Genomic DNA, 25,082 nt, shown 5'->3' with positions numbered 1-25,082 from the left:
CTCTCAGACCCAGAAGTTCCAGTCCTAAGTAAATACCTGGCTAGGTGCACAGGACTATTTGTAATAACTCCAAGCTGGAAAATGCCCACATGCCTATCAGTATAGGAAGAATGAATGAACTGTGATGTATCTGCACAATGGAGTATTTTACAACAAAGAGACTCAACAAACTACAACTACCTGCAACAATATGGATACATCTCACAAATCTGAGCAATGAAAGTAATTCGTATCTTATGATTTTGGCGATAACTTTAAATAAAGTGGACTGGGGTCCAGGGCTGGAGTTGGTGCTCAGTTACTTCTCCAGGATGCTAGTTTCTGATCTTGATCTCAACATGCTTAGGTCACTGCTCTGCATCAGAACACTAAAGATGCTTAGAGTTTTCTCTTTGCTAATTATACATTACAAAACATGAGTGCCGGTCATTTGGAACTAACATATTTGTTGGTGTTCAGTGAACCCACGTTCTAGTTACTGTTTGTCTTCTTCCAGCTGGTGAATAGGGGCACGCTTGAGTCTCAGGTCCTGCTTTCTAAGATTAATATCTGACCTGCCTGAAGGCAGTGGGATTAATACTAAATTCTAAGATCTACCATCTTTTGGTAAAGCTTTTAAATAAGTGACTGATGATGTAACCTGTTTATACCACCATGAATTTCCAATCCTTTGTTCTGCTGACATGTTAAACTATACATGTGGCCCAAAACACACAATAAAAATTTCCAAGTTATATAGCAACATCCAATCTTCATGCAGTAGACCATACAGGCATCTCACCTTATCTTCACCCCCAAGCTGATCTCTTGGTTTTCTTGGAATTTGTTGCTCTGCAGCGAGGATGCTTTTCAGGAAATGGTCCATGTTGGTAAAAAGGAGAAGGTCTTTGTTTTTCTTAATATACTGTAGAAAGTGTGGAGGAAAAATGATAATATACTTAATACCCCTGCTCTCATGTCTTTCAAGTACTCTTAAATCTTCTTAGCCAGTACCTGTATACTGTATACAGTATATTCAGTTTTGCTTTTAAAACAAAATGAGGAGTTCCCCTTGTGGCTCAGTGTTAAGGACCCAACATAATGTCCATGAGGAGCAGGTTCGATCCCTGGCCTCACTCAAGAGGTTAGGGATCAAGGATCTGGCGTTACTGCAAGTTTCAGTGTAGGTCACAGAAGCAGCTCAGATTCATTGTTGCTGTAGTTGTGGTGTAGGCTGGCAGCTGCAGCTCTGATTTGACCCCTAGCCTGGGAATTTCCCTTTGCTGCAGATGTGGCCGTAAAAAATAAAATGAGACCTTTTCATAGGTGGTGGCTGGCAGAGTATGAACATCCCAACTCCACAATTGTATCTGTCTTGGAAAAGTTGGCTTGAATACTTGTAAGCCTCAGTTTTCTCATCTGTAAGTTAGGAATAAAAGAAGCATCTAGCTTTTAAGGGCCTGGGGAAGATTAAATGAGATAATGCATGAAAAACTCTCAGCAGAATAACGGGCGCATAGCAAGTGTATAATGTTTACTATTATTTGCCTTCTAGTTAGCACTTGCAGGTTGGAATGTCCCAGTACACAGCACCAGGGTCCATATAAGTCTATTCATTTGCATAATAAATACACTGAAAGCCTGCTCTGAGCCTGGCACATGGGCTACCTCAGGAAAAGCAAAACAGGCCAACAGCTCTGCCCTCATGGAGCTTACATTCTAGTGTAGCAAGAAAAGTTGTAAGCAAAAGTCAAGTACATGAAGACATAATGCAGGGCAAAGACAAGAAGAGCAGAGTAAGGAAAAGCCAATCAACTAGGTAAAGAGGCTTGCAGATGAAGACTGGCTGGCTGGTCAGGCCGGTCTTTGAGAAGGTGACACGTGAACAGACGTGAAGGGAACCAGGCATAGACCAGGGTTCTCAACCTCAGCACTACTGACATTTGGGGATGGCTGCTCTTTTGTTGTGGGGCTGTCCTATGCATTGTAGGATGTTTAGCGCCATCCCTGGCCTCTACCACCTGGTTGACAGTAGCACCTCCCTCCTCTGAGTCAGACAATCAAAAGTGTCTCTAGACATTGCCAAACGTCCTGTTGGGGACAGAACTGTTCCTGGTTGAGAATTACTGCCTTAGAGGAAGGAGCGTGGCAGCCAGAGGGAACCCTTAAGAAGGATGTGTCCCTGGCGTGTCTGAAGAACAGCAGGGAGGGAAGTGTGGTTGGAGGTGAGTGAATGAGGGCAAGAGTGGCAGATGAGGGATGAGACACAGGGGGCCTTGGCTTCTTTGGCTTTTACGCCTGTGAAATGAGGAGCATAGCAGGACTTGGAGCAGTCCTGATGCTTTTTCAAAGGATGACTGTGGTGCTGCGCTGAGAACAGGCTAAAGAGAGGCAAGCTGGGACTCAGGAGAGTGGTTAGGAAGTTGGAGACTAGCCCAGACAAGAGATGCCTTGAACCAGGCGGGTGGCAGCACAGGTGATAACAAATGGTCAATTATGGATATATTTGAAGGTAGAGTTTATGAAGGAGCCATGAAAGAAGTTTCTGAAGAATTTCCTGATGGATTGGTTGAGGGATGTATGTAACACACAGAGAGGTTTTAAGGAAGACTTTGGCCTGAAAAATCGGAAAATTACAGTTGCCATCAATGGAGATGGGGAAGGTTTCAAGTGGAGCAGGTTTGGAAAGAAGATTGGTTCAGGGCTTGCTGAGTTTGAGACACTTATTAGACATCCAAGTGGAGACAGCTAGTAAGCAGCTGAATATAAGATTTGAGTTAGAGAATTGGGCTGCGGCTGGAGATGAAAATTTGAGAGTTGCTGACATACAGATGTCATTGAAAGCCAGACGATTGGGTGGGATCCCCAAGGGGAAGGAATAGAGAAGAGAAGAGGACAGGAGGGAATCCTGTCCCTCTGACATTCAGAGGTCAGGGAGAAGAGGAGGGATCAGCAAAGGAGGTGGAGGAGGAACAGTCAGAGAGGAAAACCAGAGGAAGCGAGTAAAGGTGGCTCAAGGAGGAGAAAATGATCAGGTGGGTCAAATGCTGCTGTTCGGTGAGGACTAAGAGTTGACCATTCTCCGAGATTTGTAGGAGCTGGAGTGTAACAATTCTGTGATCTGGATACCCAATGTCACCCACACCATCGACAGCTACAAAATACATCTGACTCAGTACCTAATGGAGATTTGATTACAGAGAGATGGGTATGGACTATTTCCTTAGGAGTCAGGTCATCTAGACTCAAGTCTCAGATCCACCACTACAAAGAGCTGTACGATTTGGGTCAAATTGCTTCATCTCCCCTTAGATACAAAATATGACTAAAATTATGTATGCTACGTATTTTGAAGGATTGCTGAGTGGATCAAATGAGATGAACACACACATACACACACAACCTGGAATTTATGAAGTTTTATAAACTTAATGCAAAGAAGATATGTTCTTGATGATAACTCAAGAATGAATTGACCTTTAATAGAATATGGTATTTTTAGGATCATAGGTTTAAATTTTATATTTTAATAGTTAAAAAGCTGAGATGATATTTTTCTTCTTTTTTTTTATTTTTTAGGCTGCACTCATGACAAATGGAAGTTCCTGGGCCAGGGATTGAATATGAGTTGTGGCTGTGATCTGCACTGCAGCTGCAGCAATCTCAGATCCTTTAACCCGCTGTACTCGGCTAGGGATTGAACCCATGCCTCTGCAGTGACCTGGGCTGTTGCAGTTGGATTCTTAACCCACTGTGCCACTATAAAGTTATTAAGAATTTCATAATATTCCTATAAAAGTGCTTTAAACACCACAGTATTAAGAATGCTATCATCAAACTTGTACAGAAAACAGCACACAGTAAGTTTGGGTAGATAGGCTACCACTTGAGCATCTAAATTTAGTCTCTAAGTCACAGTGAGTTTTATAGAGGGAATTCTGCTTACTTATTGATAATATGTTAGTGGGACATGAATTAAGTTAACCGTGGAGCTCTATTCGCAATCCCTACAAGCCAGGTCCTCACTGTCTGCCCTGTAGATTATAGGATTTTTAAAATATTCTCATATGTGGTTTGAGAAGCAGCCTGAGTGTCAAGGCTTGTACCACCTAGGGAGGCCAGAAATATCTGAATAGGTCATATACACACCGAGGCATTAACTGTGCAAGGGAGTCAATTTTAATCAAAACCACGTTCTGCACAAGGTAAAGTCAGTGACCTCTTTTTTTTTGTTTTGGCCACACCAGTGGTGGCTCCCAGAAGTACCCCGGCCAAGGATCAAACCCTTGCCACAGCAGTAACCAGAGCCACAGCCGTGACAATGCTGAGTCCTTAACCTGCTAGGCCGCCAGGGAATTCCAATTTGTGCTGCCCTCTTTTTTATTTATTTATTTTTTGCCTGTGGAAGGTCCCGGGCCAGGGATCAAACCTGCACCACGGCATCGGTTACCTCCTCTGATGACTCTGGCTCCAAGTGAGACTCATGCTTCCTTTCAATGAGTTTAGAGAGAAGATCTCTTCCTCTTTCAGAGATGGGCTGCTCTTCCAGCAGAACAGCACTGATGCTCTGGTCAAGTTTACTGTCCCAGGAAACTGCTGACATGCGCAGAGTGATGGCGAAGGCCTCCCTGAAATAGGCCTTCAACCCCTGGTCAAGGAAAAGGTGAAGCAGGCAGGTCAATAATGGTTTCTCGGCAACTGCTATTTAGGCTTTAAAATCACAGTTGAAAGAAAAATGGGGCTCTCACCATGGGTTATCATCTTTACTGGCTCTCACCATGGGTTACTGTCATCACTTGTTATTCTTGTGAGGTTTTTAGTGTTGACCATGAGATATCCACAGAAAGCCAGGACGCTGTTCTCACAGAAAAACCACTTCTCTCTAGAATTTTTATTTTATTTTATTTTAATTTAATTTAATTTTATTTTATTATTTTATTTTATTTTATTTTATTTTATTTTATTTGTCTTTTTGCCTTTTCTAGGGCCACTCCTGCGGCACATGGAGGTTCCCAGCCTGGGGGTCGAATCGGAGCCATAGCCACTGGCCTACACCAGAGCCATCGCAATGTGGGATTGGAGCCATGTCTGCGACCTACACCATAGTTCACGGCGACGCCGGATCCTTAACCCACTGAGCAAGGGCCAGGATCGAACCCGCAACCTCATGGTTCCTAGTCAGATTCGTTAACCACTGCGCCACGATGGGAACTCCTCTAGAATTTTTAGAGAGGTGCATTTGTCCTATGCTGCCATGGGAAATTTGATGGGGAAAATCTTGGCCAGGCTCTAAGGACCCAAAGGCCACAGTGGGACTGAAGTAGATTTGAACTGTTGCAATGCTGATGGCATTTACTCTGCTGGGGAATGGGGAGTGAGGCACAGAAAAATTATACTTGGAGCTGGCAAGAAGTAAGGTACTTACTTAGCAAGGATTGTTTGGGGTCTGAAATGTTTGCATAGTTTTAAGGAGGAACAACCTTGAGACACAAGATTGCAGTTAGCAGAAGCAAAAAGCCCCGTGCACATTACAAATACCTTGTAAAATGACCTCAGAAAGGCAGGGCTGGAGTCCTGGTGGAGGTCCTTGGCTGCGATGTGGGCCAGGCAGTGGATCAACAGCAGAACGAAGCTTCCCACTGATGCCAAACACTCTCTCGCAACAAACAGCGTGTTCTCAGCATGCTGGGTGGAGAAAATACCCAAACACGGAGATGTCAACCTTAGGGAACGTTTCCACTGCCTCTCTTCTTTTTCTAGTTTTCTATGATCTAAAACAACTTCTGGAATCATAAAGGCAGATTCCCTGGGCTTAATGGAAATTTACTGAAGGGAAGATGCCGATGTCAAAGGAAACACTTTTGTTTCAGTTCAGCTCTCCGAATAAATCATTTTCTCCACTGTCTCCCCAGTTTTTGCTACCCCTGGCTTACAGAGAATAAACTATTGGAAATGTAGAGAAAAACTAGGCATGTATCTGTTTTTTTTTTTTTTTAATTTTTTTGTCGATGTTCTTCAATTACTATTTCCTTACTCATTAATTCCCAAACTTTAGTGCGAATGAGAATCACATGAATCAAGTGGAAGTGATTCTATTCTTGGGGCCCATCCCAGAATTTCTGGCTCTAAGGGCCAGTTCCATTTTTACCACCCCCGTGCCCCTGCCCGGTTGTTGATGCAGGAGGTCCAAGGACCACCGTTTGAGAAGCACTGCCTTAGAGGGCTCTCAGTCTTCCTTTGTCTTTCATGCCTTTACTGTAATCAGCTTCTCAAATCTCCTGTCTTGCCTAATTGATTTGAAATAACTCCTTGTTCATTCTCTTAAGAGGCAATTGGTTGGCATGGGAAAGCCTTGGGTAACTGGGAATCAGACAGTCTGAGATCAGTTTCTGGAATCTGTCGTAGGTGGCAGCACAGACTACTGGCTCAAAAATGAGGTTGGTGTCAAATACACCTGGACTTGAGTTTCAGCTCTTGATATGCTGTGATCTGGAGCCAGTGACTTGGCCCCTCTGGTCCTCAGTTTCCTAAAATGGAAACAGCGAAGGTACCCACTTCTTGGGGTCGGGCTGCTCTAAGTTATAAATGAGATAATGCATGTCAGGCATATGGCCAAGTGCCTGGCATACAGCACTCAAGGAATCCCGAGTTTGCTTCCCCAGCAGTAAAATGGGATTAAATTCTAGCCCACTTCATAGGCTGCTTTGAGGATCAAGTGAAAGAATGTCTGGAGAATATATATGAGTAATTTTTGGTCTTTTTCGATGGGCTACCAACCTACTAGTCAGGTTTAAGCCATCTCCTAGTCTTCTAACATTGGTTAGTAGTTCCTCTCTCATAATCACTGCTTACCAAGGTATTGTCATAGTGTTTCAGGTCCATGTACACCAGCAGAGAGTCCCACCAAGACCTTGCTACTCTATGTATTTGAGAAACTGCCAGGACAGGAACAATTAGACCCCTCTCTGCAGAAAGATGCTGACTGTACAGGATTTCCTGAGCTGGAACCATGACTCTTTCGGGAAACACCAGTCTGGAACCACCAGCTTTGATAATGACAGAGATTCACTGATGGGCACAAAGCCATTATGATTCTCTGGGCACGAGCCAGGACACAGTCATTTCACTAATTAGAGAAAGCTCTTACATGGGGACATTTATTATGTCTTGGCTCAACGACTGATTACCCAGAGGGAATAAAATATGTGAGGGCTTGAGGCAGAAAAACATTTTATGGCATTTGTTCCTTTTGCTTCTGTCTCTCCTTACTAGACCCTAGAATTCTACAAACCCACATCGGGACTGGGGATTTGAAGCACCTGATAGAAGAAGGAACCTTGGAAGGGATTGTCTGAGGCTTCCACAGCAGGAAGATGAGACGCAATCTGCAGGGTGATTTCTGGAGCCTGAAAAGAATCAAAAGCAAAACCAAACTCCAAACCCATCCTCTTGCTAAAAAAGTTCCCATGAAGCCCAGTTACACAGCACCAACCAAGTAAATGCATGGGAACATCAATTTAAATTGTAACAGGATACATGGATTCAATACAAACTACAGGCAAGTGGAGAGGGTATTAACTCAGGGTTTGAAATTCATGCCAACTGCAAGTGTTAATTTATCACTTTTCTCAACAAAGGTAACGTGGCAGTCAGGCCTGGGGGCTCTCAGGCTACGATGCCTGGATTCTAACCTGGATCTACCCTTTTGGTGGTGTGTTCTTGGGTAAGTTTACTCAACTACTCTGTGTCTTCCCTCTTCATCTTAAAATAAGAACAAAACAGCATCTAGGCCATCAGGTTTTTGTGAAAATTAAATGAGTTAATTCATGAAAAGTAATAGAATATTTTCTGTCATGTACAAAGGGCCTACTTCATTCTACTAATTATCCCATCTTGAAAGATTAGACTTTAAATTGGTGAAATGATTCCTTAAAAGGAGAGACCTAGAGAGGTCCCTGTTCTGGGTGCTTCACCCTAAGGCATATCCACCACCTCAAAGTCTGGTCACCTTGAACTTCTTTGCTCCACAGCAAGGGCAGAAGCCAGACTCACGTGAAGCTGAGGGGTGAGGAGGTGCAGGATGGAGAGGCCGTACTGGTAAACCACAAACTCCCTGGCAGATAGGTCTGTGGGCTGCACAGTGATTAGTTCTTCCCTCTGTGTTATCTCAGGTTTTGGGAGGTCCTGCCAAGAGCTTTTGGGGGCTGCAGAGATCCAGAGAAAACAGTAAGATTTCCCTGACTTTTCTGTGCAATAGTAGTACATTAACAACAATAACAACGACAAGAGCAGTTCAGCTTAGGAAAAGGTGTATTTGTATCCATCCACCCACCCACCCGCCCACCCATCCACCCTCTTGTGCTATACATATACATGCACTGTGCTCAGGCCCTCCTGCCAATCTTTATGGAAAAGCAACTGAGTCCTAGTCTGAGGTGCTACAACAACAGAATCCGCGTCTAGAAAAGATGGCAACAGATTTCCTTCTATTTCATAGGGTTGGTTGGAGCATAAATAGAACATACTCAGAACAGTGCCTGGCACACAGTAAGCACTCAGTAAACGTTAGCTGTCTTAATCTTACTTCCCCACAAAATTGTCTCTAATGGGCCTTGAGGTCTTTATACATTTCTATTGTCTTTTTCCTCTTGAGATGACAATACACAAAGGTGTGAGTAGCGTGGTATAGGAAAGAATGCTGAACTAGCAGTCAGAGGACCCAAGTTCTGGTCCAGGATCTGTAAGACCCTGGAAAAGTCACTTAACTTCTTTGAGCATCAGTTCTCTCATCTATTACAAAAAAATTCCACTATCTTACAGAATCAGAATTTGGGTTACTAGGTGTAAATAAGACAATGTATATAACATTGCTTTCAGCATTCCAAATCAAATAAAATTGTAAGACAATGAAGGTTGAAGGTTGAAATAGTATTAAAAATGGTCAAGTGTGGAGTTCCTGTTGTGGCTCAGTGGGTTAAGAACTTGACATAGGAGTTCTCATTGTGGCTCAGTGGTAACGAACCCAACTAGTATCCATGAGGATGTGGGTTCAATCCCTGGCCTTGCTCAGTGGGTTAAGGATCCAGCATTGCTGTGAGCTGCAGTGTAGGTTGCAGATGGGGCTCAGATCCTGCATTGCCATGGTTGTGGTGTAGGCCCGCAGCTGAGCTCCAATTCGACCCCTAGCCAGGGAATTTCTATGTGTTGTGGGTACGGCCCTAAAAAGACAACAAAAACAAAAAAGTAAATATTTTGGGCTATCCTAGCAAAGGGTCAAAATCGGGGTTCAAGTGTCCCAGGCATCATGGTAGAAGTGTGGCTGATTCTCTTACCTTCCTTGCTTCTCTGATACACAGTTTTCTGCAAACTCACCGGGAAATGTTGCCTGCATCTCCCTTTTGGCTCTGCCTTCATAGTGTTGGATAATTTTTCATGTGGGGAAGCAGGTTAAGAGCACAGGCTCTGGGGTGAGATTCCCTGGGATTGAATTCCCTGAACTCCTCCTTAGCAATGTGATTTTTCACGGCTTACTTGACCTATTTAGAAGCTTTAGTTTCCTTATCTATAAAAGGAGCCACAGTACCTACTATACTGGGTTGTTGTGAAGATTAAAGGACACAGCATAACAAAGATTTCGCATAGCCCATGAGATACTGTAAAGCTCTCCATAGAAACGGTCTTCTTCTTTTGACCTTTTACAAATGTAAAACTATTCTAAACTTTGTGGCAAGCTGGAGTTGGCCTGTGGGCAACAGTTTACTGACTCCTAGGCGAATTCAAAGATGGCCTTAGAGCTGTGCCGGTAGTAGCCTGTATCGCGGCTGACTCAAAAGCACACACTCATTTCCTGCAGGTGAGTTCAAACACACCTGAGTCTTCAGTCCAGGCCAACTACACTCTCTTTCCCATTTCTTTCTTTTTCTTTTCTTTTTACAGCCCCACCCGTGGCATATGGAAATTCCTAAGCTAGGGGTTGCATCGGAGCTGAGCTGCAGCTGCCAGCCTTCACTGAAGCCACAGCAACACCAGGTCTTTAACTCACCGAGTGAGGCCAGGGATTGAACCTCCCTCCTCACATGCTCTATGTTGGGTTCTTAACTCCCTGAGCCACAATAAGAACTCCTCTTTCCAATGTCAAGGGGGGTTTTGGTAATCTGGAGTCCCAGTGGTAATTCCAGAGATCTGGAGTCCTTTTCTGGGGCAAGATCTTCTTTCTCTCTATCTTCCCTATCTCCCTGGGTCTCACTTTCCCATTAACTCCTTGTAACATGTGGTTGGGGTAAAATCCCATGTTTAGTGAGGAGATAGCCTTTAGGAATTTACTTTGGGGAGTTGGATAAGTTATTGTTACAGTGGGACTTTGATTTCTACTTGTTTGTCCTTATGTGGAAAAATCTCTTGGGAATCTTAGGGTGGGGGTGGGGAGAAAGGGCTGATTGGCAGGGCGGGATTCTGTCTTTTTTTTTTTTTTCTAGGGCTGCACCCATGGCATATGGAGGTTCCCAGGCTTCGGGTCCAATAGGAGCTGTAGCTGCCGGCCTACACCACAGCCACAGCAATGCCAGATCTGAGATGGGTCTGCAATCCACACCATAGCTCATGGCAATGCCAGATCCTTAACCCACTGAGCAAGGCCAGGGATCATACCCATGTCCTCATGGATGCTAGTTGGGTTTGTTAACCGCTGAGCCATGATGGGAACTCCCAGGGTGGGATTCTGATACTCCTAAGTCCTGGGGGTTCCACCACTGAATACTTCAGCCATGATAATTCTGAACAGGGGCCACCAGGAGAAGGAGGTTACTTGTCCTTACAGTTCAGCTCCATCCTTGTGGGCTTGGGACCTGATGTCTACTTTCCTTAGGGTAGAGAATAGTCGTGAGGGCCATGTGATGCCAGTATTATCTGCATCTCAACAAAGAAGAAAGTAGTTGTTGGTGTAAAGGCACAGGACTGTGGCCAAAGTCAAAAAGTGCCAGATGTAGCATCAAGTGTGACAAGTGGCCTCCTGAATGGCTCCCATGATCCCCCATGTTTCTCCATGCCCTTGTGTAATCCTTCCTCTTGAGTGTGGGTTGGATCTAGTCATTTGCTTCCAATGAATAGAACATGGCAAAAGTGGTAGGATCAGGATACAAAAAGCCTGTGATTTGCATTTTTTTTGCCCTTTTTATTTGTTCTGAAGGAAGCCAGTTGCCATGTTGTGGGCTGCCCTGTGAGGTTCACACGGCAGGGAATTGAGGATTTGAGGTCTGCCAACAGCCACAAGGGTGATCTTGGATTCTGCAGTCAAACCCTGAGATGATGGCAGCCTGGCCTGATACCTTGATGGAGCCTGTGTGAGCCCCTGAGTCAGAAGCCCAGCTAAACTGCACCCACATTCTTTCTCTTCTTTTTCTTTTCTCTCTTTTTCTTTCTTTCTCTCTCTTTCTTTCTTTCTTTCTTTTCTCTTTCTTTCTTTCTGTCTCTGTCTCTCTTTCTTTCTTTCTGTCTCTCTCTCTCTCTGTGTCTCTTTCTTTCTTTCTTTCTTTCTCTCTCTTTCTTTCTTTCTTTCTTTCTTTCTTTCTTTCTTTCTTTCTTTCTTTCTTTCTTTCTTTCTTAATGGCCACATCTGTGGCATATGGAAGTTCCCAGGCTAGGGGTCAAATTGGAGTGGAAGCTGTTGGCCTACACCACAGCCACAACAACTCAGGATCCAAGCCCATCTATGACCTACACTGCAGCTCATGGCAATACTGAATCCTTCTTAACCCACTGAGCAAGGCCGGGGATTGAAGCCTTATCCTCATAGATACTATGTTAGGTTTTTAACCCACAGAGACACAATGGGAACTCCCTGCACCCAGATTCTGGACCCACATCAACTGTGATATAATAAATGTTTGTTGTTTTAAGCCACTAAATTTTGGGATAGTTTATTACACTATCTATAGTGTATAATTACAGTAGTTTGTTATGTACAAGTAATATGTTGGGTTCCCATATGTTCTTCCTAAAGAGTCTACCATGGCCCTATAGTCTTATGGTGCTTGAAGCTCCAATTATAGTATCAGAACTTATTGGAGTTCCTGGCATGGCTCAGCGGAAATGAATCTGACTAGTATCCATGAGGATGCAGGTTCGATCCCTGGCCTCACTCAGTGGGTTAAAAATTTGATGTTGCCATGAGCTCTGGTGTAGGTCGCAGACGGGGCTTGGATCCTGCATTGCTGTGGCTGTGGTGTAGGCCAGCAGCTGTAGCTCTGATTAGACCCCTAGCCTGGGAACCTCCATATGCAGCGGGTGCGACCCTAAAAAGACAAAAAAAAAAAAAAAAAAAAAAAAGAAAGAAAAGAAAAGCATGAACAGGATTGGCAGCAGATGGGAACGCTGGAGCAGTCTTACCTGTTCCTGGGCCCTCATCCTCCAATCCTAGGCCATGGCCTTGGGCTCCCACTAATGCTGCAGTGAGGCTCCTCAGGAAGGGAATCAACAGCGGGCAGGCTGCAGCCTGGTCCCTGGGAGGCATGCTGATTATTCCGTAAAACCTGCCTCCAGGGTAATTCTCCAAACACACGGGGGTTCCTGAGGCCACGATCTAGGATGAAAGAGTTCTGTGCTTAGTTCCCATGCATCCCTGTGGCTGCTTTGGGAGCTTCTCTCTGACACCCTCCCCCAGCCCGCAATGCCCCACGTGCAGAGGTCAGTACCTGGGTGTGCAAGAGGTGGAGACGGCTGAGCTCCCGTTGGTACTGCAGCTGACCCAGGGCCCTGTCCAGGAAGCTCTGTCTCTCCCTCACCACTTCCTGAAACTCCTCGGAGAGATGCTGAGCCATCTAGGACACAGGGAATGAAATGCCCCAAGTAGAATGGAGACTCTTCCTCTTCCTCCTCTCCACTCCCAGCCCACCCGCTGCTCCTTGAGCCCACCCATCCCTGAATATTACATTGTCCTGAAGAGTCACGTCCAAAAACATGGGTTCCCTTGTCAGCCTCTGAGCCTCACCTTCCTGGCACGGCTCCAGACCTGTGGGCTCTGATTCCTGCTCCATTGTAGCCGCATCTCCTCCTCCTGGCCCCACAGCCAGCCCGCTGCGTGCCTGAGTTTTTCTGCCACCCGCCCTAGACTCTGCAGGACCTTCTGCATGCCCAGCATCACCTGCGCCTCCTGTTCCCACTCCTCTCTGTCTGCTGCAGGGGCAGAGGAAAGGACCACAGGGCAGTGCCACCTCGGGATCAGGGAGGCCACGGAAAGACACAGTGGTTTATTGGAGCCAGGGGAACCTGCCAATTCAGAGCCAGGGCCTAGCTGGAGGCCGAGGAGGCCTAGGAGCATGTGCTCTGGGGACCTGGGCCTGGGGATGCTACCACACCTTGAGAGAGCAGGCCACGCTCTGGGCTGCTCAGGCTGCTCAGGGCTCCGGCTCTCCTCTGCATCTCCCGCAGGCAGCAGGACTCCAGGGCCTCGCAGGCCTCCTGTGCAGCTCTGAGCTATGGGATGGAGTGCAGAGGGGTGGGCCTTCGAGGGGAAGGCAGGACCTCTGGGCAGGGCCTGCTCCTCCGCCCCCTCCATCCTGCCAGACACTCGGGGGTACCGAAGTCTGGGCCTGGAGCTGGGGAAGCCTGGGGCTCTGTCTGCCCTGAGATGGATTCCATTCCCGTGGCTGGGGGAAGGCAAGGGCTCCCCACTTCCAGGAGAAACCTGCTTGGTCTGGGCAGACGGGTGGGAGGGGCCGGGGGCGGGGCCTCTGGGCCTCACCTGCTGCTTGGAAGCTTTGCCTGGTGTGGACAACAGCTCCTGGCTCAGGGCCACCAGATGTTCCACCAACCACGCCTCTTCATGTTCCTGGTGGCACCAGTACTGCTCCCGGGCCTTCAGCTCCTTCTCCAGGGTGTCCAGCTGTAATGTCAGCTTGTTTAGGGCTCACATTTTGTCCTCACAGCCTGGGGTCTGCCTGAAGACCTCCAGAGCCCCTCCAGACACGGGTCTCCCCCATGGGCCTCCGAGACAAAGCTTGGTGAGGCAGCTGATGTGGTGGGAGAAGGAAAATTCACCTCCATGCACCTTCTGCAAGCTCTCAGGCCCTCCCTCCCTTTTTCTGACATCTGGGCCCTCCCAGGTCACCTGTCCCCTGCCCACCATGCTCCTGGGAGGCCACGGGAGTGGGCACATGGCAGCGGGAATCTGTCCTCAGATCCTCACACCACACCTTCCTACTCAACCTGCGCACGGGTGAGGGGAGGCTGGAATTTAATGTCTTCATTTCTAATGAGAATCTTTTATAACATATCCTTCTTTGTTCTGAAACTGTAACTAGGCTGAGACGGCACGGGAGGACCCTAAATCATTTTTATTTTCATGCAGGACTGCCAAAGGCTGAATTACTGCCATAACCACCTGACAGGGCTTCCTGCTCTAGTCTGGCTCTGCTCGCATTCATCCTTTGCACAACTGCCAGAGAGAACTTGCTAGAATGCTGATTATATATACACATACGCAAGCATAAAAATGTCTGGAAGGAGGTGTGCCAACCTGTTAATCGTGGCTGCGTTTGGAGGGTGAGACCAGAGGAGAGGTGAGTCGTGTCTGGATAGGGGAGCAAAATGCAGGGGAGTGTTGTGGATGGAGATGGAGTGAGAGGAATGGAGAGGAGGGCGTGCTTACATTTTGATTTAGATACTTAAAAAAATGTAGTTCTCATTGTGGCTAAGTGGGTTAAGAACCCAACATATTGTCCGTGAAGATGCGGGTTCGATCCCTGGCCTCACTCAGTGGGTTAAGGATCCGGTGTTGCTGTGAGCTGTGGTTTTGGCTGACAGCTACAGCTCCAATTAGACCCCTAGCCCTGGAACCTCCGTATGCTACAGGTGTGGCTGTAAAAAGAAAAAAGAGAAAAAAAAAGTAGTAGGATTTTGAGATTTTCTTTTTGTATTATTCCAAATTTCCCAAAAGTCTTGAAAAGTCTTGTGCACATCTGATCAACCACAGGTCGACTTCGAATCCTTCAATAGTGCCCCCTGGTTTTTATGATTGGTCACCACCTTTCTTGGCCTCAGCCAAGCACTTTAAGCTGTTTGGGGCTTGTATCCTGCCCTCCTCACTGGCCTTGCCTGCTGCCCTGTCTGGTTGTCTGTGTCTCAGCATCTAATACAGTGCCTGGGACACAGAAGGTTCCCGATAGGTAAATGCTGAGTGAAAGAAGAAACAAATGAGTGAACGCCTCCTACGTACCAGACCAGGGTCTCTCACTTCCCGGGGTAAGGCCTCCAGCACCTGGACAACGGGCACCACCACTCTGGCAGAGGGATCCATCTGAGCACCGATGACCGGACCAGGCTCACCAGTCAAGGCATCTATGGCTTGAGCCCCAATTGCAATTGGGACCAGACCTGTGGGGTGGCAAGCCCACCACTGGCTTTAGTAACCAGAGGGAGGGCAGTCATGGGAAGAGGGCAACACGGCTGGAGGGAGTGAAAGGAGCCCTTCAAATCCCACTCATTCTTTGAGGGGTTCCTAGCTGGATTAGAGGGCCTCCTGGAAGCTGCAGCACCTGAGGGTGAGAGTCGCTCTTTTTTTTTTTTTTAAGGCCACACTTGCAGCATACTGAAGTTCCCAGGCTAGGGGTCGAATCAGAGCTTCAGCTGCCAGTCTACACCACAGCCACAGCAACACGGGATCCTTAACTCGGGGCAACGCCGGATCCTTAACCCACTGAGCGAGGCCAAGGATTGAACCTGTGTCCTCATAGATTCTAGTCGGGTTCATTACCGCTGAGCCACAACGGGAACTCCCCCAAATGCTCACCTTTCAAAGGGAGATCAGTGACCTGTGGCACCAGGGATCTAGAATCTCTGAGCACCTTTATTTTGGGTCTCAGCAGCCCTGGGGTGGTGTCTGAATGACCCCATCTTGGCTCAGAGAGTGTGGAGGGCACCCCTCCCAAGCTGTACAGGATTTTCTGTCCCATTCCCGATTCCCTGGGGCTTTCAGAATCCCCTAATTCCCCCGTACCTTTGCCGCTGGCATCTTCCATTGAACCTGCCAGAGGGATGGTGTCACCAGAGTTCCCATCACTCGCCATGCCCAGCACGGGCACCATGAGTCCTGAGCCCTCAGGGTCTGGGATCTCCATCCCATACAGGACCGGGACCTGCAGCGCTGTCCCTGGGTAGCACATCATTCCTAACACAAGGGGAGGGAGCACAGAGAGGAGAGGGGCTGAGCGCCACACTGGGGGTGGAGTGGGGGTTTTGGGCTCAAAGGGCTACACCTCTGACCAGAGAGGCTTCCCGCAAAGACTGCATTTGTTTCCCCTGGGGCCCAGCTTCGCATTTTGAATTTACAAGGGAAGAAATAAGTGACAGCCAGAATTTTGGGAAGCTGAGAATAATTTCCAGGTGACACTGAAAAAGTGGGAGAGAAGGGACAGATGTTCTTGAGCATCTACATGGGCCAGAATCTGAGCTCAGAACTCCCTATAAATTATATTTTATTTGGCCCTATAGCTGTATTTCTGAAGTATGTACTGAAAAGATGCTCTAAGAGAGACAGAGTGAGTTTTAGTAATTGCCCAAGGAAAGTTAATAAATGGTGGCGGGGGGGGGGAGGTCTTCCAACTCAAGTCAGTTCTGATCCCAAACCCTGGCTCTTCTTTGACACACTCTGGGCAGAAGTTTCTAGAAAGAGTGAGATAAGCTCTAGGAAGATGCCACTCCTACTTCCTTTCCCTGCCCTTGTCCCAGTGCTGTGGGGGAGGCAGAGGGGTTGGGATCCTTTCTTGAGTTTCTTAGTGGGAAGTTGAAGGCTGCTGTAGAAAGAAAAGTGACGAGGGGATTGAGGTCCCAAGAGACTTTAGGCATGGTTCTGCAGCTCACCACCTCTGCAACCCTGGTGGGTGAGTCTCTTAACTCCCTCCACTTCAGAGTCCACAATATAAAATGAGTGTCATGACAGCTTATGGTGTTTGGGGATCCTATGAAATTGCAAGAGAATATACACTTTACAAACATCAAGCATTAAAAAAAAAAAAAAAAAAAAAAAAAAAAAAAAAAAAAAAAAGAGGAGTTCCCATTGTGGCACAGTGGAAACGAATCTGACTAGGAACCATGAGGTTGCAGGTTCGATCCCTGTCCTCACTCAGTGGGTTAAAAATCTGGTGTTGCCATGAGCTGTGGTGCAGGTCTCAGACGCGGCCTGGATCCTGCATTGCTCTGACTGTGTGGTGTAGGCCAGCAGCTATAGCTTTGATTGGACCCTTAGCCTGGGAACCTCCATATGCTGTGGGTGAGGCTCTAAAAAGACAAAAAACAAAACAAAACAAAAAACCCAAAACCCAAACCAAACCAAAACAAAAAAACATCCTGTGAGATCCCGTGGAATTGCCAAGAGATGAATAGACAGAGATGAAAAGCCAAGCATGCATGAGCTTGGGGCCTGAGATCACTGAGTTCCTTCTCTCTTCCCTGGGTCACATGTGTGCCTGGCCAGTGGGGCTGCAGTCCTGTCTCTGAGTTTAAGGGCTGAGGGATACTGAGGTCATTCTGGGTCTGGGATTTCAGGGCCTGGAAGCCCACAGGCCAGGTCAACACATACCTATCCTGCTGCTGCCAGCCTGGATGCTCTCTGCTGCCTCCTGCTGTCTCTGCAGCCTCCGAGCCTGCTGCAGGGCGTGGTGCAGACTCAAGGTCAGCGCCTGTCTCATGTCCTTGATTGCAGCCTCCAGAAGCCCCTGTCTCCTCAACCTTGGCCTCTCCTGGGACCTGCGGAGTACTGTAATCACACGCTTCTGGGCCACCAGCACATTGGCATCCAGCAGGGCCTGTGTGCCGCCCGCATGGGGCACCGTCCGGCCCTCCTGTTGGGAAGCTCCCTGGAGCCGGACGGTGTTTCCGCTCAGCGGCTCCACAAAGTGGTCCCCAGGCAGCATGAGGTTCCCTGAGGCATCTCGCAGCCCTCCCAGGGCCAGCACCTGACCTGGAAACAGGGACCCAAGACCATGAGGTGGGAAGGGACATGGACAGACGAGAGAGAACCAGGGCCCGGGACAGGCGGGGGTGGAGGTCATGGGGGGCGTGCAGAGTTTGGGGCGGGGGGGGCGGATAGAACATGGGGGTGGTGGGAGGAGGAATGCCCTTCTAGGTTTGAAACATCTACATGTACTTTTACTGCAGAAGCAGCTCAGTTCTCTTTCTCCTCGGGTGTTGGGGGGCCCCTGTGCTGAAGATGGTGAAGGTTGAGTGAGGGAAGCTGGGAAGGGGAGGAAAGGCGGGGGTGCGAGGCAGAGTCAGGACGAGGGGGTGGGGGGAGATGGCCTTGGGGTGGAGTTTGCAGCTTGGACCAGAATGCGAAGGGGTCTGGGGGCTGAGAGAAAGGGAGGAGAGGGCGGAAGGGTGACACTGAGCACAGCTGGGAGACCTGTATTTTCATCCAGCCCGACTCCCAGGATTGGCGAGATGCTTCCTGTGACTGGATCCTCCAGGGGGCCCCCCAACTCTAGAGGGGTCACGGTCTGGGTGAGGGGGTTGCGGTATGTCCCCCCGAGGGTGAGCCACTGCCTCGTGTGTGGGTGCAGAGTCACAGCCAGCACGGGCACCTCCAGGCCAGTGATGGGGTCTGTCATGAGAGCCCCCAGCTGTGACGTTCTTCTTGGCTGCAGGACAGGCAGGCAGGTGGCCGGAGGGGAGCCCGTGGCAGGACAGGTTGGGAAGGGCACATAGGGGAGGATGGCAGCTTCTGATGTTCGGACGTCACCTGAACAGAGAGCCAGGGAGGCGCTGACACCCCTGGGCATGGCCGCTTCCCTCCCTGGGAGCAGGGCAGGAATGAGAGCTGCTCGGGCAGGGCTTTCTTCCCCTAGCAGCGCTGTCCAGCAAGATGCCTCCAAAGCAAGGATGTACAGTGAGGAAGGGGGAGGAGGCCTTTACCGCTCTGCTCATCACCAAGCCCCACTGTCCAAGGAGAGCCCTGCTTCCCCCAGGCGTTCGTTCCCCAGGGAGCCCTGCGCTGGGTGGGGGCTACTCAGTGGTCAGAGTCTCACCAGAACTGGAGTCAGTGGTAGGCACCAGGGTAGCTTCCTGCAGATCGTAGCCCAGATTTCCAGCCTCAGGCAGCACCCGCCCAGTGTCAGGGTGGATGAAGTAGCCCGGAGGTATGGGCCCGGTGCAGCCGCTGGCTGGCAACATTGCACAGTTGGGGCCAGGAACCACCAACTTGGTGACAGGATTCACATGGACATCTTCAAGGCCCCCTGAAGGGCTTGTTGAGGCTGCAGGAGAGCAAACACCTACTAAGCCTGGATCTGAGGCCATCTGGCAAGTTAGGGGCTCCCTTGGCCGGTGACCCCAAGGTGTTGGCGAGAACCCCATACCCAAGGACACCCGGCATGGGGCGTAGCAGGTGTTCCCCAAGGGAAGGGGATCTTGTCTTTTGCTGAGTCTAGGTCAGGACTCCACATTCAGGACATGATCCTGACATCATTATCCAGTTGGCTGCAACTGGAACAATGGATACTAGTATAATTATTTGGGGAGTTCCCATCACTGTGCAGCAGAAATGAATCTGACTAGGAACGGTGAGGTTGTGGGCTCGATCCCTGACCTCGCTCAATGGGTTAAGGATCTGGCATTGCTGTGAACTGTGGTGTAGGTTGCAGATGCAGCTTGGATCCTGTGTTGCTGTGGCGTAGGCTGGCAGCTATAACTCTGATTCGACCCCTAGCCTGGGAACCTCCATATGCCACAGGTGCAGCCCTAAAAAACAAAAAGCAAAAAAGAAAACAACAGAAAAGAAAAAAATAATTATTTGGGCTGCTTTTAGTTTCTCTTAGTCAAAAGCGTTAGATGATAGAATTGAAGAACATGTTACATGTTACTACTTGGCATACTGCTACTGCACTGACAATCATTTAAAAGTTAAAAAAAAAAAAAAAAAAAAGGCCTTGGGAAATGGTGGCGACCAGACCAGCTGGGGTGCTTCTAAAACCCAGCAGACCATACCCACAGGGTCTCCAAGGAGAGCCTTCTCCTCCCACTTTCCTTTCCTGGCAAGTCCAGCATTTTCCAAATCGGGCCTCTTGCCCTTGTCCGTCAGGCCTTTGCCCTCCGGAAGTGCTCCCCTCTGTGTAAAGCTAAACTTTGTGGTGATTTTGTTTGTTTCCTCCTCCGCTCTTCCCATTTCTGAAGCCCCCTCTTCTGTAACGCAGACGGTTTGCCCAGGACGCTGCACAGGAAGCCCCTCCCAGCCTTGGGGGTTTCCACTTGTTTAGCCTTCCTCCTCCCTTCCTCCCCTGCAGGTGTCTTAGGGGTGGGACTGCGTACAGGGCCAGGTTTCGGCGGCGGGGGTGGGGTGGGGGGGTGGACGGCGGTGGGGTGGGTGGTGTGGGGTGTGGCCCTGGCTGAGGCTCACCTGGCTGCAGCAGCTTGGCCCCAGTGCCAGAGCCCAGGACGCCCCAGGCCTTCAGGCGGTGGCCCTCCTGCACCACAGCCTGGGACAAGCGGTCCAGCACAGCATCCAGCTGAGGGACTTCTCTGAAGGGGTACGATGGCCTGGGGGTGGGGGAAGGACCCACTAGAGAGGAGCAACTAGGGATGGGAGAAGGACATTTTCGTGTGGCCACACTCGCGCCCCTCCCTCCCCCCCAGGTCTCACTCAGCCTAACTCGGATTCACCAGGTACACACCCTTCTGGCTTCTGCACAGTCTGGGGGAACTGCAGCTGGGAGCCCCAGTGTGCCTGCAGCAGCCGCTGAGCTGCCACAAGCGCTGAGTAGAAGGAGCCCCACTGCTCCTGCCTTGCACGGAGGTCTTGGTGAAGGAGCGTCAGCTGGTGACCAAGGCTTGCTGCGTACTGGCCTGCCAGTTGCCCCCTCCGCCTGGCCTCGTCCTCCGCCGCCCTGGCGGCTGCCTCCGCAGCCTGGAGTCAGAGATCACCCCGCCATGCCTACCTGTAGGGGGCGCCGCCGCCGCCGCCGGGGACAGCCGCCTCGTGGGACGGGACACCCCGCTCCCCCTGGGAGGTGTGGCGCACTGGGTGTGGGCGTGGCGGCAGTGGCAGAGGGGGCGGAAGGGGTGGGGCTAAAACCCCCGGGGCCCTGGAGATCGAACCGATGATGTGGGGGCACCCACAGTGAGGGAGGAAGAGCCGTATGTGGCCCCAGGGACCAGATGGAAAGCGCGAACACAGCCAACCTGTCGCCGCTCCCCCTGGGGGCTCTCCAGAAGCTGGCCGTTGGAGGCTGGGATGCGACGCTCAGCTCCCCACAGCTGCTGGAGGGCCTGGGCTTGGTTCGCAAGTTTGAGGCAGAGGACTTTGAGCTGCAAGAGGGCGTCCAGCCTCATTCGCGGCAGTGGTTGCAGCGCCCCCTGCTGCCAGTTTGTGGAGGGACCCCAGAGGACCAAGTGCCCTCACACTAGGACTAGTCCCAGAGGGCAGGACCCAGCTTGCATCGTCCTACTGGGGAACCTCCGATCCAGCTTAGAAACTTGGATTTCAGGTGTGCTCTTTTTGCTCCCAAGAGCTACTGCATTTGGGAGCTCTTTTTGCTCCCAAATGCACCTACTGGCCTGCATTTGCTCACCCAGATGGGTCACCCGGATCAGGAGCGGGGGTTGGGGGGCAAGGAGACGGGGGAAGGGAGGAGGGGGAGAAGAAGGGGGGTAGGGGGGAAGGGGGGGTCTTAGATGCCTGAGGCGGCTTGGATAGATTCCCACCAGTGATCTGAGTCCCTAGGTCTCAAAAAAATCGGTCCTAAATTTAATCTGAAATCTTCTATCTCCCGTCCTAAAAGATATATATTTTTTTCTGGTTCATTATGGATACACTGAGGGTTTCTTTAAGCCCTAAGTCCCCTCACCAACTTTCCCCGAGGCAAATTCGCTTCTGGCCCTTCTGGCTTCCCCAGCTTCTCCACTCACCTCCTCCTTGGTCTGGCCGAGTTTGGTTGTCACCGACAGAGACTGCTTGAGCAGAATCCCAAAGAAGGTTTCTGTGTCAAAGCCCTCCAGGTCCACCTGCTCATCAGCCTCCCAGCTCCCCCCTGTGGGGGGTGGGGAAGCAGGGTTACCCCCCTGAAATGCAAATACGAGTTTCCCTACGGTTCCCCACATATCATCCTCCTCAGGTCCTCACAGTCTGGCTACTGAAAGTGTGGGCTTTGGAAGAGCAGCATTGGCTTTGCCAAAGAACTTGCTAGAAATGCAAAATTCCAGGTCCCACCTATTGTGGCAGAAGATTCCCCAGGTAGTTCACAATCACCTTGAAGGCTGAGAAGAACAAACTGCCACTCTCTGAGGCCCACACTTTAGGTAGCAAGGGTAGAAGGTGAAACCCTTCAGGGTGACACATAAGGCCTCCTCTGGAAGAACCGGTCGTTTCCTAACTTTTTTACAGCCACACTTGAAGCATATGGAAATTCCTGGACCAGGGATTGAGTTTGAGCTGCAGCTGTGACCTATGCCACAGCTGCAGCAACGCTGGACCCTTTAACTCACTGTGCAGGGCTGAGGATTGAAGCTACACCTCCACAGCAACCTGAGCTGCTGCCGTCGGATTCTTTTTGTGTGTGTGTGTCTTTTTAGGGCTGCACCTGCGGCATGGAGGTTCCCAGGCCAAGGGTTGAATCAGAGCTGCAGCTGACGGCCTATACCACAGCTCACAGCAACACCAAATCCTTGACCACTGAGCGAGGCCAGGGATTGAAGCTGGGTCCTCATGGATGCTAGTCAGATTGGTTTCTGCTGAGCCAGGACAGGAACTCTATGCTGCCGTTAAATTCTTAACCCACTGTGTTACAACAGGAAAGTTTGTATTTAGATGTCTCTGTCTTATTCTATGCTGTGTGCTCCTAGAATCTGGCCATGTCTGGCACACAGTGGCTACTCAATCAACATTTACTGAGTGAATGAATGAGTGAGTGAAGAGAAGTGGAATAATAATTCATCTAAGAGGATGAGCAAGGAAGCTTGAGCTGGCCAGTTGGATTTGGGGGCACCTCTGAGATTCCAGCCCAAAGCCCGTCACTCACCATGACCTCCCTTAACCCTGAGGGTGTCTGAGTCTTGGTGTGGTCGGCCTCTCCTAATGGATGTTATCTGAGTGCTTGGGGAGGCGTAGGCGTCTAGGTTGTAGCCCTGCTGATGCTTCCTGAAGGTGGGTTGGGGAGCCGCCTTCCGGGCCCAGCTCAGGCTGTGACACTGAATCTGCAAGGTGCGTCGTGAGCAATGTGAAGGAAAGGGGAGACTGATGGAGAAGCACCCTTTCTGAAGACTCTGAGAGGAGGACGCGCCCTGCTCCTAGCTGGGTTAGGGAGCGCCTCATCGTCTCTTGTTTGGACCATTCTCACAGCCTCTCTGGAGCTTTCACCTTTCCAATCCATCTCTGTCTTCCACCTTATTGCTAGAGTAAACATAAACATCTTACCAAGTTTTCTCCCTTGCTCAAAATTCTCTCTCTCTCTCTCTCTTTTTTAAGGTCCGCACCCAGGGCATATGGAGTTCCCAGGCGAGGGGTCGAATCGGAGCTGCAGCTGCTGGCTACATCACAGCCACAGCAATGTGGGACCTGAGCTGCCTCTGCGACCTACACCACAGCTCACAGCAATGCCGGATTCTCGACCCACTGAGTGAGGCCAGTGCTCCAACTGGTTAGATTCATTTCTGCTGCACTACAACAGGAACTCCTCTTTTGCTCAAAATTCTTAATTGATTCCTGCTGCCCAGAGGATCAAGTCCAAACTGCTTTGCAGGGCCGGTGAGACCATCCACAATTTGGTCTCGCTCCCAGTTCATCCAAAGCTGCAGTCACAGGGACCACGACTGGTTCCCTGAGCAGATGAACACTGATTCATGCCTCTGTGCCTTGCTCACAACACTCCCTTCTCAGCCCCCTCCCCAGGCGCATTACCCTCCCACCCCCAATTCACCAACCCCTTGGTCAGTACAGAGACTGAATTCTTGCATATCCCATATTTCAAGCTTCTTTTGGGGATCACCTTCTCAGGAAAGTCTGTCTTCACCACCCAGGGAGAACTGTCATCTCCTTCCTTTGTGTAGCCAGGGACCCCTGGCACACTCTCCCCAGAACTCCACAACCCTCACTGGCATTTGTTTGTCTCCTTGTCTATATTCTCCCTACTAAGCTTTGACTACGGGAGGCCTGAAGTTGTCCCTTTGTCCCTTTGGCGTCTTAGCAACTCTGATCACAGCAGACCCGAATTAGAAGACCCATTTCCAGGGTACGGCAGAGGCAGTCTGGCACAGTGGCTAAGATGTCACCCGTCCAGCTTTACTCACCAACAGAAGCAGGCAGAGCCCCAGGAGCAGGACAATCTCCCCCAGGACTCCTGGCCAGTCGGACCTCTTCAGGGGCTTGGGGATCTTGGCGATGCCAGTTTGGATGAGATACCCCGGAGTCGTGGGGACAAAGGGTCCTTCCCCAAAACACTGGCCCCCTGGCGGAAGCGTGCGAACATACTGGGTGGAAGAAAGTCTGTTGAGCCTTTGTCCCACTGCCTGCCGGATCCTGGCCGGGGGACAGAGTAGGAACCTTGGCCTGTCAACCATCTAGACTATTCGTATCTGTAGACTCTCAAAACTATTTGGTTAGCCCATAGTCTAGATCTTTGTGTAGACCTGGGGGAGCTGAATCTGGAATATTTCCTGGGAAACTAATCCCTATCCAATGAGTGTTCATGGAGCTGTCTGCATGTTTCAGGACTATGTCAGAACAACCTTTTAGAGGCTGGACTGACAGGTTGAGATACTCAATCCTGTGTGTGACCAAGACAGTGCACCAGGATCAGCAGTGGCCTCACGCACAGGTCACATAGGTAAAAGCCTCGTAGATTGGCTTGGGATGTGTGCCTTCAGAAGGAAAGAGAGGCAAGCAGGGGATGGCCAGGCATTCTGATGTCTTTTGAGACATATTGTGTTTTCATCCTCACAATCTTCCTTACACACCACACGTTGGGCTGCTGTGGATAACTCTTCTTGGCAACCCCAGAATTATCTGTTAGGATTGTGGGGCCCTGAGACTTTGATGGAGGCTTCCAGGGCACCTCCTTCCCTGGTGAGCTGTCTGGGATGGTTATAAGGCAGCATTATTATTATTATTATTTTTAGGGCCACAC

At 49.7% G+C, this 25,082-nt stretch overlaps 2 protein-coding genes across 15 annotated transcripts in view; one reads left to right on the top strand and one right to left on the bottom strand.

Moving 5' to 3' along the window:
- BTG4 (BTG anti-proliferation factor 4) overlaps nucleotides 1–25,082 on the top strand; it is a 205,705-nt gene that overhangs the window by 123,660 nt on the left and 56,963 nt on the right. For 11 of the 12 annotated variants that reach the window (XR_014815247.1, XR_014815246.1, XR_014815245.1 and 8 more), the window contains 3 exons: nucleotides 7,252–7,537; nucleotides 7,617–7,702; nucleotides 14,324–14,534. The gene's annotated coding sequence lies outside the window, so the exon portion shown is untranslated. Of the gene's footprint in view, nucleotides 1–7,251; nucleotides 7,538–7,616; nucleotides 7,703–14,323; nucleotides 14,693–15,685; nucleotides 17,008–25,082 lie in introns of those variants that run through there. The other variant, XR_014815239.1, reaches the window with a different exon arrangement.
- Nucleotides 1–25,082, bottom strand: part of LOC110255430 (uncharacterized) — a 29,542-nt gene that overhangs the window by 703 nt on the left and 3,757 nt on the right. Inside the window, exons 9-29 of one of the 3 annotated variants that reach the window (XM_084976006.1) lie at nucleotides 24,247–24,426; nucleotides 22,980–23,154; nucleotides 21,871–21,992; nucleotides 21,145–21,270; nucleotides 20,637–20,869; nucleotides 20,363–20,484; nucleotides 18,996–19,223; nucleotides 18,374–18,709; nucleotides 17,552–17,932; nucleotides 15,971–16,141; nucleotides 15,191–15,348; nucleotides 13,718–13,858; nucleotides 13,332–13,449; nucleotides 12,965–13,149; nucleotides 12,669–12,794; nucleotides 12,364–12,556; nucleotides 8,032–8,183; nucleotides 7,299–7,385; nucleotides 5,518–5,664; nucleotides 4,430–4,627; nucleotides 782–904 (exon numbers count right to left, since the gene is read on the bottom strand). In XM_084976006.1, the coding sequence (XP_084832132.1) occupies nucleotides 782–904; nucleotides 4,430–4,627; nucleotides 5,518–5,664; nucleotides 7,299–7,385; nucleotides 8,032–8,183; nucleotides 12,364–12,556; nucleotides 12,669–12,794; nucleotides 12,965–13,149; nucleotides 13,332–13,449; nucleotides 13,718–13,858; nucleotides 15,191–15,348; nucleotides 15,971–16,141; nucleotides 17,552–17,932; nucleotides 18,374–18,709; nucleotides 18,996–19,223; nucleotides 20,363–20,484; nucleotides 20,637–20,869; nucleotides 21,145–21,270; nucleotides 21,871–21,992; nucleotides 22,980–23,154; nucleotides 24,247–24,426 (3,702 nt within the window). Of the gene's footprint in view, nucleotides 1–781; nucleotides 905–4,429; nucleotides 4,628–5,517; nucleotides 5,665–7,298; nucleotides 7,386–8,031; nucleotides 8,184–12,363; nucleotides 12,557–12,668; nucleotides 12,795–12,964; nucleotides 13,150–13,331; nucleotides 13,450–13,717; nucleotides 13,859–15,190; nucleotides 15,349–15,970; nucleotides 16,142–17,551; nucleotides 17,933–18,373; nucleotides 18,710–18,995; nucleotides 19,224–20,362; nucleotides 20,503–20,636; nucleotides 20,870–20,900; nucleotides 20,971–21,144; nucleotides 21,271–21,870; nucleotides 22,091–22,979; nucleotides 23,155–24,246; nucleotides 24,427–25,082 lie in introns of those variants that run through there. The other 2 variants (XM_021062764.2, XM_084976005.1) reach the window with 2 other exon arrangements.

The sequence above is a fragment of the Sus scrofa genome, chromosome 9 (assembly GCF_054392235.1).
Source record: "Sus scrofa isolate SSC_HxYL_T2T_F1_AM1 chromosome 9, Sscrofa_HxYL_maternal_Yorkshire_Landrace_v2.0, whole genome shotgun sequence".
In the NCBI taxonomy this organism is placed as follows: domain Eukaryota; kingdom Metazoa; phylum Chordata; class Mammalia; order Artiodactyla; family Suidae; genus Sus; species Sus scrofa.
Note: the sequence above shows the minus strand (reverse complement) of the source record. Positions and strands in the feature narration are given on the sequence as shown.